The sequence below is a fragment of the Haliotis cracherodii genome, unplaced genomic scaffold, assembly GCF_022045235.1.
Source record: "Haliotis cracherodii isolate W230 unplaced genomic scaffold, xgHalCrac1.p SCAF_15, whole genome shotgun sequence".
NCBI lineage: Eukaryota > Metazoa > Mollusca > Gastropoda > Lepetellida > Haliotidae > Haliotis > Haliotis cracherodii.
Genome location: NW_027266270.1, coordinates 6015969 through 6027892, shown reverse-complemented (window position 1 = coordinate 6027892; position 11924 = coordinate 6015969). Strand labels below are relative to the sequence as shown.

The following is an 11924-nucleotide window of genomic DNA, read 5'->3' as shown; positions in this document are numbered from 1 at the left end:
AATCATTTAGATCTGTGTAGATACTTGTGTATATATGTTAAGAAGGCATCTATTGACTGTTTTGTTACATGCTTTGTTAACACTTTAGGCACTGGAATTAACTGTGCAGAGTAGTGTCCCTTAGCCATGACAGGATCTGCTGGTCATAGGTTTAAATCCCAGATTTCCCTTATAATGATTCTTGGTCTGTCAGCACCTTCCTGTGCTTGTGTAGTGATTAACATTCCAGGGCCTTGTTCACACTCCATGGCCTTGTTCACACTCCACGGCCTGGTTCACATTCCAGGGCCTTGTTCACATTCCAGGGCCTTGTTCACACTCCAAGGCCTTGCTCACATTTCAGGGCCTTGTTCACACTCCACGGCCTTGTTCACATTTCAGGGCCTTGTTCACACTCCACGGCCTTGTTCACATTTCAGGCTTTTCATTTCAACCATCACAAGGGTTATGTTATACTCTTAGAGTGTGGGATTACTGATAGCCATATTGCAGTGATGACTTTCTGGACCAAGTCTCTGGAACCAACTTAACAACTCAACTCAACTATTTTGTGTCACTTTTCATGTTACATATGCCAATGAATGTTGCAGCCAAATTTTTGTAGCCAAAAGAGTCAGAAAAGTACAAATTTGTACTACCTTAGAACCTCATTTGCATTGCTCTCAGTAGGGAGAAACTTTTTGTTTGTTATTCAGGGCCGTGCATAGCATGGAGATTTAAGTAAGTGTATGTTATGATAATCATGATGCTACAATCACTTTGCGTAACAAAGCTGATGTGAGCCTCAAGACAGTGTTAGTGCTATACCTAGAAATTCTTGTATATATGGTGATAAAATATTGGAGTTGCCTCATCAGTAATGCTATCTTTGCTTAGTGAAATAGGGCAGAGTTGAGCCTTTTAGCCATCTTGGTGGAGAAGGAAGGGGGTCTTGTGTTGCACAGCCGTCTAAGGCTTTGCAAGTTGTGTCTCTTAGTCATGCTATGATCTGATGATCATGGTCATGTTAGGCGACATGGAATCGGGTGGTCAGGTTCACTGACTTGATTGATGCATGTCATCAAATCCGAATTGCGTGGATCGATGTTCATGTCAATCACTGGATTGTCTTGTTCAGACTCGGTTATTTACAGACCGCCGTCATATAGCTGGAATGTTGCTGAGTGTGGCAGTAAACGACAAACAAACAAAGCCATTTTGGTCTAGAAGGAAGGGAGTCTTTTGTCGCACAGCCATCTAAGGCTTTGCAAGTTATGTCCCTTGGTCATGCTAGGATCAGATGATCATGGGTTCATGTCAGATTCACCCAGATTATGATCTTTGCTTTGTCAGCAACATACCCTTTCTCATGAGTTTTACAATATGGTAAAAACCTGAGTCACTTGGGGATTTCCGCACGTTAAGCTGATAGGACATGATAGTACAGAAATACTGTCCTAAGCCCTGTCCATCACAGTCTCACTTGGTAATTTGTGGATCAAAAGCAGTAGCTCTATGATAGCTTTTACAATATGGTGAAAACCTGCGTGACTTGGGGATTTCCTCACAATAAGCTGATAGGACATGATAGTACAGAAATACTGTCCTAAGCCCTGTCCATCACAGTCTCACTTGGTAATTTGTGGATCAAAAGCAGTAGCTCTATGATAGCTTTTACAATATGGTGAAAACCTGCGTGACTTGGGGATTTCCTCACAATAAGCTGATAGGACATGATAGTACAGAAATGCTGTCCTAAGCCCTGTTAGTCCATCACAGACTCACTTGGTAATTTGTGGATCAAAAGCAGTAGCTCTATGATAGCTTTATGAAATCCAGCACAGCTCCCATTCAACAAAGCAATCTCAGACAATGATCCTCAGCCTTTGTTGGAGTTATGTTGGATGTTTATCATTTTGTGAAAAAGGTGCACTGGTCGTTTGATTGGAAGAATAGGAATGTGTCAAAATTGAAACAATTACTCTTTGTTTTGGTCTTCATATTTTCAAGTATATGAAGTTTGTGTGGCTGCATTGTGCTCTGTTTGTTAGCATAACAAGGATATAGTAACCATGGAATACTTTTGTCAGGACCTTTTTTTCCTGAAACCTGAATCTTTCTTTATTTTACATGAAAATATGTTCTTTTTGACATTTTGCAAGTCACAATAGTCCTCAAATGTTTTCTGTGTATCTCTTACAGTTACACTTATAGAAGGATACTCTCAATGATCAATATCTGGTCCTAATGGAAATGTTGACATTTAGTGTAATGTTTTATTGGAATAAAGACAATCAGGCATGTCAATTCCGTTTTCATCCAGTTTGGCCGAATAAGTTTGAATTTGCATGAAACTGGTCTTATATGTTAATATCAGATTACGTTTGAAGAAGAATAGTGTATGTCCTTTCCTCTTTCACCTGAACTTAATTAGTCAACTCAGGTATGCTTGTGCTTGATTTCTGTCTTATTTTTCTTGTCATAAAATGCATCCTAAGTTTGCCGTGTTTGCATGAAGAATGTTTTGATGACCATGTTTATTTGTGCTTTGATAGTTTGTCATGACATGGATTGTGTTGAAACCTTTGTACACTTGTAGCTAACGATATCGTTCAGTATTGCTTTCTTTTCACAAGAACTGGTCAGGTACAGCCTTTCAGTTAAATTGTTGGCTTGTCACACCAATGGTCTCATTTCCCGAGGTGTGTTAATGAGGCAAGACTCTTGGCATCACCAGAAACCATAATTGTGGGTTCCAATCCTAGTTCACCTTATGTTTCTAGTTTTGACAGCACCATACCCGTGCTCGTGGGTTGCACCAAAATGGAAAATATCTAAAACCTCCTCCCCTTTAAGCTTTCCTCCCACATTAAGCTGACACGCCTTGATATAACTGGAATACTGTTCAAAGAGGCAATAAACCCAGCTCAATCACTCTCACGAACAGAATCTGTTTATTGGACATTTTAGATTGAAACAAACTCGTATAATTATTATTGAAACATCAACAGTTGGTTTGGGTCATCAAGACCCAATTGCACCACTGGATGAGGCAGACCATGAAATGCTTCAATGATGCTATACTGAAACTGTGACTTCCAAATGGTTATTGTTGGAAATATTAAATATATTGCGTTAATCATTTGTTAATTTGAAATTTATTATGTGGAGAATTTTACTTGAATCAGTAACATGGATTCACAGGGTTTCATTTAGAAGTATCACTATCCATAACAATATCCTTATAAATACATTTAATATTTCTATCATGATAAGTTGAAAGATCACAGTTTCTTACATCCAAAAGCAGTCGCTATGCAGATAGTATGTGTTTTCTGTTAAAGGTCACTGAAGTAGCCAAGTGGTTGGATGATAGTTCCTCACTCCTAAGACCATGTTTATCTCCCTATGCAAGTCTAGTCATGTTGTCTTTTCATGTGAAGGGTTTTCAATGCTGCTACAAGTGGCTTGACTATTAGAGAGTAATCAGTATTATATGGGATGGGAGTTGTCATTTTCAACTAACCTGTTCATAAAACCATAAGTTGATAAAACCCAATCAGTATCTTGTTGATTTTACTGTAGCTCGTCTTCATAGAGGTCTGGACGGTTCAATATTTTGTTAAAAGATGAATGACAGGTTTCTGTGCAAATATATTATGTTATCACTTTGTGTTCAGTCATGTGGAGTGTATATACATTTTGAACCTCATTACCTCACAGATCCAATGTGAATGATGTACATAGTAAGTTTTTATTCATATTATTTGAATTGATAAAGTATTTTGTACTTACCTGTTTGTTGTTCTCATCACCACCTGTGGGTTGCCAGGGCAGAAATATTGTCATAAAATTAGGATCAGGTGTCATCAGGGGCATGTAAAGATCCGTGTTGCCGTCACTGGGATTGGGTGGTCAGACTCGCCGACTTGGTTGATACATGTCATCATATCCCAACTGTGTAGAGCAATATCAATCACTGGCTTGTCTGGTCCAAGATTTGATTATTTACAAACCGCCAGCGACCGCCTCCGTGGTCTTGTGGTAGAGCATCCGCCCGGAGAGCGGAAGGTCCGGGGTTCGATCCCCAGCCGCGTCCAACCAAAAGACGTTAAAAGATGGTACTTGTTGTTACCCTGTCTGGCGCTCGGCATTAAGGGGCTAAAACCAGGACTGGTCGGCTCGGAGTCAGTATACTGTGTCTGAGTGGGGTATTCATGTTAAACTGCGGCATAGTACTCAGTGTGCTAGCACTATAAATCGGCATCAGTCCGGACTAGTACAAGCAGCCACTCACACACATACACACGTGCATGCACGTTGCTATATAAGGGATAATAATTGGTTGATCTGTTGTAGGTAGCAGCAGCAGCACAGAAAGGCACATACATGTGCATGCACATCGCTATATAAGTGCAATAATTTTGGATGCGACGTTAAACCCCATTTCACCTCACCTCACCTCTCCTCATCTCACCTCACCTCACCTCACCTCACCTCACCACAAACTGCCAGCATAAAGCTGGAATGTTGCTGAGTGGGGTGTTAAACAAACATAACTTCCAGACCGCCCAGACATACATGGAATATTGTTGACTGTGGACACTATTCTCTCACTGAGGTCGGATATCATAAATACTATCTCACAAAGAGCTGTGTAAAGAGGAATGTGTGGTCAGGCTTGCTGACTTCACAGATTGTCATGGAGCCCCAGCCTCATGGTTTTGTTGCTCCAACTTTCAGTCACTGGTTTATTCGGTCCAGAAATGATTGTTTACAGGCTGCCATGATATTGCCGTAAGATTGCTGGCTATGGCTTTAAACAGCAATTATCACTCACTCCCATGCTGTCAACCACTGGCTTGTCTGGTCCAGGTATTGCAGCTTACAATTCTTACTGTGGAATAAAATATTCTATCATTCTGTAAAATGCACTGTCTTGACGACTGTGGGAAGACATCAGCCCTGATTTTCTTGAAGTTCAGGGTGTATAAATATGTATCTGTTGCAACTCCCTGGTGACAATTTGACACAAGCATGGGTCAGTGTGAGTGCTGGGACAAGTCTAAATATATTACCCGGGTACCTGACCCCCTATTACCTGACCCTACCCGGTTACCCCCTGTAGGTCTCAAGTCTTACTTGGAGTCCTGGCAAACGCTGCTAAGATAGATGCATAAAATGATGTGATCGTGCATACACTGAAGTTGACAAACGCTTTATCTTTACTCAAACATATAAAAATCAGAAGGAATGGGTGCAAAGTCAGAAAGAAATGGGAACAAATAGCTCAGGACCCACCTGACCCGAGTACCCCAGTTCCCAATCCCAGCCCTAGTCAGTGTACACTTTCAGCACATGGTGTGACCCCTAGACTTAACAATATGCTGCAGAATATAAATAAATTTTAAAATATATTTATTTCAACACACTGTGTCAGAAAGAAGTCAGAAATCACTAACTGTAGCAGTGACAGTAATGCGTGTTCATGCTATCAACTACTGGTTTGCCTGACCCAGACTTGGGTCTCTTGATCTTGACCCAAAGGCTATTGCAAATTCTAGAGTATTGGATGTTCACTTAAAGGAACAGGACTTTGGTCAAGAGTTTGCTGGTGTTCTCCAAAATAATGCACCACTGGGAGCACGGCCCCTAGGTATTCCAGGTTAGAATTGACTTGGGGACTTCAAAGGGACTTAATAGATGGAATGGTCAGGCTCAGCAACTTGGTTTATATGTACAGACTGTAGTGTGTCTACGTATCTCAAGGCATGGGTCGTTGCTCATCATATCAATCACTGGTTGTCTATTCCAAACTCGTTCACAGGTCCCAATCATTTAACTAGAATATTGCTGAATGCTGCCTTAAAAAACAAATCAACAGTGGCAATGGATTGCACAGTGGTATTGGGCTCAAATCGGTTTTTTTACAGTTGTGCAAAGCTCAATCCATCAGTTTTAAAGAAGGGGTCAAAAATGCAAAACTTCATGGATTCCAACAACAACCACGAGAAAAGCGCTTGAAACGCTGAAGAAAGGGACTTGGCTCCACGGCCAGTACAAACATATACTTTCGTGAAACATAATATAAAATAATATGGCGTTGGGAGACAAGCAGATAGGTCTTTGAACTGATTTAATCAAACTTGTTGGGACTGCTAAATCGATCGAACCCAGTGCCTCTGCATTAAAAGCAATCGGATGAATTTGTTTGTGAGTAGAGAACTTTGTTCAACAGGAAAAAATGCGCCAACTGCTCTTTCGCTTAGTGAGCTTGCAGACCATCCTCGGTTATTTATCAGTGAACCCAGCTGAGGATGTGGAACCAGTAGTGACTGATGTGGTCCTTGCTCCACCAGTTCATTATGAAGCACCCAGGGAGGGGGGACTTTCGGGGGTCTGTAGTTTTGGGGACCGGGTAGGTGCCGTTCCACGGTATGAGGCAGGGCAGCGGCTCAGTGTCGGCGATGACGGTGGAGTAGAAGGTCACGTTTACCTGCTGTAGAAACGTTGCGGCTTAGAGGGAGTGAGCGGTGTTGAAAGATGGTAATGAGGTGAATTGCGGTTAAATGGCGAGTTCAAGGTTATTGCACCTATATACCGACGTGCACGTGCGTGCACGTGCATGCGCGCGTGCCTGCGTGCGTGAGTGTACTGAGTGAACACACGTGTACCTGGTAGGTTTGGTAGGTGAAATGGGGTTTAACTTTAACTCAAGATTATTACACGTACATAAACTCCGAGAATCAGGCAGGGTAACAACAAGTACCATCTTTTTGTAGGAAGCAGCAGGTGATCGAAGCACTAACAACAGATCTTCACTCACTGGATCGTTTGGTCCAGACTCGATTATTTACAGACCGCCGTCATATGGAATATTGCTGAGTGCGGTGTTAAACAATAAACAAACCAACAAATCCGCTCTCCGGGCAGACCATCTTAAAGCAAGCGCCTATTCAAAGCACTGCTTATGGCCATAAATGCTCATAAGCTGAGAGCTAAATATTGTATTGATTTGTGACCATTTGCAAGAAAGAAAGACTGAAAAAATACTTCAACATTGAAATACTGGCATCAGCTTATCAGAATAAGCATTTAATGGCACCCAGCGTGCAATACTGGCCTCCGGATAATCACTCAGTAATACTCCGCGTACCAAACGGTGGTTAGGACCCTCGACAGTGTCTGCCATCGTTCCTCGCCGACGTTGATCGTTGCTCATGACCTCAACCACCGGGTGGCCTGGTCCGGACTCGAATGTCTACAATCTACTTTGACGTAGTTGGAATATTGTACACTGTGGCGCAAAAGAACACACTCTCGCTCCTGTAGCACATATTGTTTGGGATTGTATCGCTCATTTGCTGTTTGTTTATTTGTTTGTTTGTTTGCTTGTTTGCTAGAAGGTTGTGAATTCTACATATGGGTAAACCCCGAACGCTACTCTCAAATCTCATTGGCCCCGGGTAGGTTCACTTAATTTGCTATAAGTACTCTTGTACACTTATTTTGCTATAAGTACTCTTGTTCACGTATACTGAACTGGAAAAGAAAAGTCACTTCATGAAAATAATTCATGAAAGTTTATGCAGTCATTATAAACCTGATTTCTCTGATTCTTCGTTAGTCTTGGCATGGCGCTAGTATCAATAGGAGAATGTTAGATCCACGGATTGGGGTGCCGTTTATCAGAAATGGCACAAGGAAACGCAAGGGAATTTTGATTTTCATTGAATTCATTCGGGACTTTGTAGTGGGACGTTTGTTAAAATGCGTTTGGCGAACCATTATATCCATAAATCGTGTCACGTTTCTAATGGCAAAAAATGAGACCCCCCTAACCCCCCCCTAACCCCCCCCTAAAAAAATGCATTGATATTTCGTGAATTATTTTCATAAAGGGACGTTTCTTCTGCGGTTCAGTATATTTTGCTGCAAGAACTCGTGTTCACTTATTTTACTGTAAGTAGTCGTGTTCACTTATTGGTAAATAGTATTATAGCATTATACCTTTATTTGTCCTTTGAATCCTTTGACGCTGAACAAAAGGGACATGACGTCACAACTGCCCACAGGCACGGCCTTTGATTGGCTGTAGTTGGCCGCGGGAACAAGTACCGGTGTTTCAACTGATGCGACACATTCGCTGGAAGGTAAACAACATAAACATTCGTGACCAACTCGTGTTATTCCGGGACAAGCCGAATAGCGACTCGTGCCCCTCTCGTGGCCATTTTTGCGACCGGGTTCCGTCCTAGCGCAAACGGGCATACCTAAAACAATTGTCAACTCGTTGTGTAATGGTTCACATATATTTCACCATATATTATGTGTATTTCAAATGCAATTTAAAGCACATCGGGTCATGCGGAATTATACAGTATGATTGAACACATTTAACTGTGTCTTGGGTATATTTTTAGATGCAAGACATATGGAAAATCAAAAATTATTTCTGAGGGATTCTTTGACGAAGAATTTGAAATCATACACGCATTCTGATTGGTTTGTCGTATTTTCGCACATAACATTCATTGATAGGGGGACGAGTCTTCTTGCAGGTTACGGAAAGGGGCGAGTGGTGACGAATGCAACATAAACACATCACGATGGTTTCTACGTCTGTCGTCATAGCGGTGGGTTATTTTTTAACCCAGCATGCAGAACCTCTTAAAAAAGTAAAAGCATGACAAGTTCAATCTTTTCTATAGAAATATGAGCGAGTTGGGTTAAGGTCGCTTTGAAAACGAGTTTAGTGATATCGTGTTGGTTTGACATGGTAGGAAAGGGAAGCTCAAAAAAGTGTTACTCGCAAACGTGTACCTTTTAGCCAAACCCACGAATGAAGCTAGTAATTCTGAGATTCGAACCACGACCAGAGGATTTGGCAATGGTAAGGGACGCAACTCTGCACATGTAATTTCCTGAGTTGACTTTGCCACCCGTGTTCCCGCATGCGTGAAAGAAGGAATTGAGGTTATGTCCCATTTTGGCTGTATTCCAGCTACAACCCCAATAATGGGATTCACAGATTGTGGGAATTCGTTCGTTCTTTCGTTCGTTCGTTTGTTGTTTAACGCCGCATTCCAGTTATATGACGGCGGTCTGTAAATAATCGAGCCTGGACCAGGCAATCCAGTGATTGACATCATGAGCATCGATTCAAGCAATTGGAATCGATGACATGCATCAACCAAGTCAGCGAGCCTGACCACCCGATTCCGTTAGTCGCCTTTTACGACAAGCTTAGTCGCCCTTTACGGCAAGCATGGGTTGCTGAGGACCTATTCTACCCCGGATCTCCACGGGTCTTGTGGGAACTGACACTCGTTAAACACAAACAGTAAAAACTGGTAGTAACGTGGCCCTGCGTGAATAATCGTCGAGTAGTGTGGATTGATGTGTTTACCTGCCATTTCGTGAATCATTCACAGATATCAGAAACCGTATTCCAAACGTCACATCCAGCGACGTGTACAGGTCCTCCAGGTCGTCGCTCCAGACAGCGCCCCCTAGTGTCAGTACCGCCAGAATCAACGCCACCGCCATACAGCGCGTGTTTGGTCAATTTCCCCGTACTCTGTCCGACTATCTGGTTAAAGAAGTGCGATAAGATAAGTTTCTGTTGTAGGTAGTCTACAAAGTCTTCTCGTCGAAATCTATGTATGAAGGTAAGTAATACTTTGGTACAGTCACGCCTTCCAAAATGAATATTCATTATCCTTTTGTTATGCTAATAGACATGCATGACGTCATAAAGAGGGCGGGACCATAGGTTCGATGACCGCATTCAACAAATCGAGCCGCAGCCGATGATGGCTAAGTCGGGTGGAGGTAGGCTAGGGATCTCTTGGTGTTTTTTTGCAATGAAGCAATTAGTCCTTCGACTCTCGACAAAGCAGAACAAGGGATGGTAATGAGTTTCCATATAAGAAGTGATTACTACGACACGGAAGTCGAACAAAGTCGGGGTGGCGTTCTTTGTCGATGTCCATTGATGACATTTTCTTCATAGGAAGCGAAGCTGGCTCGTTAAGCAAACAGACTTGTCCCCACTCAGGACAATGAGCAAACGTTATGTCAACACCCTTACTGCCTTAACATGTTGGTTAAGTTTAATGCAGACCCTTTCAGTTACAGTGACCATAGATATTCGTGTCTGTATTTTATTACAAGAAAGATAGGTTTGACGACAATAAGTACTATTTTTCATGAAAAATCTTCGTTGATATTTTATTGGTTTCAGAATATTATTCACAATTTAAATATTTTTGGTTCGAAATTATGTGTTGCACATTATTTCCCACTTATAAGTCATGTACCCACAATCATATCCACGTTAAAAATGAAATAGCCTTGTTTGAAGACATATTTTTTGTCTTACTCTAATAGATAATGTACCTTCCGACGTTTATTTTCGACTAACAGAAAGACACCAACCAAAGAAACATGTATGGGTCCCATATACAACAATCTCACGAGAAACCATCATGAATTGTTACACGGATGTCCAAAAGGCATGCACACCAGAACTGTTTCTAAATCCAAGAGGCGAAACTATATTGACAGTTCTCAGTTTATAACTCATAACCCCGCTGTGATTTACGGTAACCTATATTTCAAAACACAATTTCCCCCTGGCAGCAACCTATGGAACGAGTCGTTTAAGTTGCAGTGCCCTGTTCAGAGACGTCACCATCTACTCAGCCTTAAGAATGAAACTTGTTTGAACACATGTGTACCTGACTTCGTCGGGCTAATGGGGAGAAAAGTGGCCCTACATTTCGTGTCCACATACACTGCTGCTTTGAGAGAACTTAATGTAAGAAGTTGTATCATTTTGAAATTTTCTTCTATGAATATGCTTCCACTGTGGATAGCAAAAAACTAGATAAAGCATCTTGCATACACAAATAACATTGTTATCTTCGATTTTAGGTGTTTAAGATTGAAACTACTATTATTCAACAGTCGCTGAGACTGGATTTGTGAAAGAAAAACCAACTCGAGTTTTATTGATATAATCGTTGTTTTTACGAGATAAAAAGTCAAAATAATGCTAAACAGGTGGTATTTCATTTCAAACAATTATGTCCATCTCCTTTCATGGAAGTAATTATTATATCAGTGCGATAATCTGGGTTGTTTTTAGGTTAAATTAATAATGACGGGCTATGAAACATGGAAAACGCAAGCCATTTTCAGAGGAAGACGCTTTAAGATAGACATGGGGAAAAAGTTCAGCTCTCTGTCATTGGATCTATTTGTACCTAGTGTAAGTCCAAAATCAAAACGACAAGCAAATAAACAATATAGTAAAGAACAGAATTACCATGAAAAAGACCAAACAAAGATAAATGAAGTTAACCCGTGGACCACCTACATTTAAAGTAATATCTATGATACAATCTGCCGTTCAGAGAACCAAAGGTGAGATGACAAGACGGGATGAAAGTACTTATGAGGCATCATGGAGAAGAAGGTACCGTGATCTGCGTTCAGACTCAAGCTACCTGTTCAACTGCCACTACCAGCACAGGACGAATATGTCAGAGTTGTCTTTAATGTATACAAGCTGGTGGGTCTCAACTGAATTACCATCAGGGTCTTTGCCTGATAGCCGCATGATGATTGCACCGAGGATAGTGATGCCCTTGGTGTTTGCAGCATGCATCTTAATTGTCACAGGAATGAGGTCACGCTTCCTGAGCCCAAGTTGATACAGAAACTTGATACCAAGACAACCCTGACAGCCAGTGTCAGCCATGACGGCAAGGGAAGCTGATTTTGGTTTAAATGTGAAGCTTTGTCCGAAGTCCAGTTGTCCATAGTCTTCCCCAAGAGCGTTTGCAGTGAGATGAGTAAGAGGCTGGGGTCGAGAGGCTTGTCTTATCCATGCGTCAGACAGTTGGTCATACAGGTGGTGGGCAAGGGTGATGGCTCTT

At 41.6% G+C, this 11924-nt stretch overlaps 1 protein-coding gene across 1 annotated transcript; it reads right to left on the bottom strand.

Annotated features, from left to right (window-relative positions):
* Positions 1-6277: 6277 nt before the first annotated feature.
* Positions 6278-9528, bottom strand: LOC139462127 (uncharacterized). Its single transcript, XM_071243631.1, has 3 exons — positions 9389-9528; positions 7990-8125; positions 6278-6478 (listed from the first exon to the last, which is right to left on the bottom strand). The coding sequence occupies exons 1-3, from the start codon at positions 9526-9528 to the stop codon at positions 6278-6280; spliced, it is 477 nt and encodes a 158-aa protein (XP_071099732.1).
* Positions 9529-11924: the final 2396 nt, after the last annotated feature.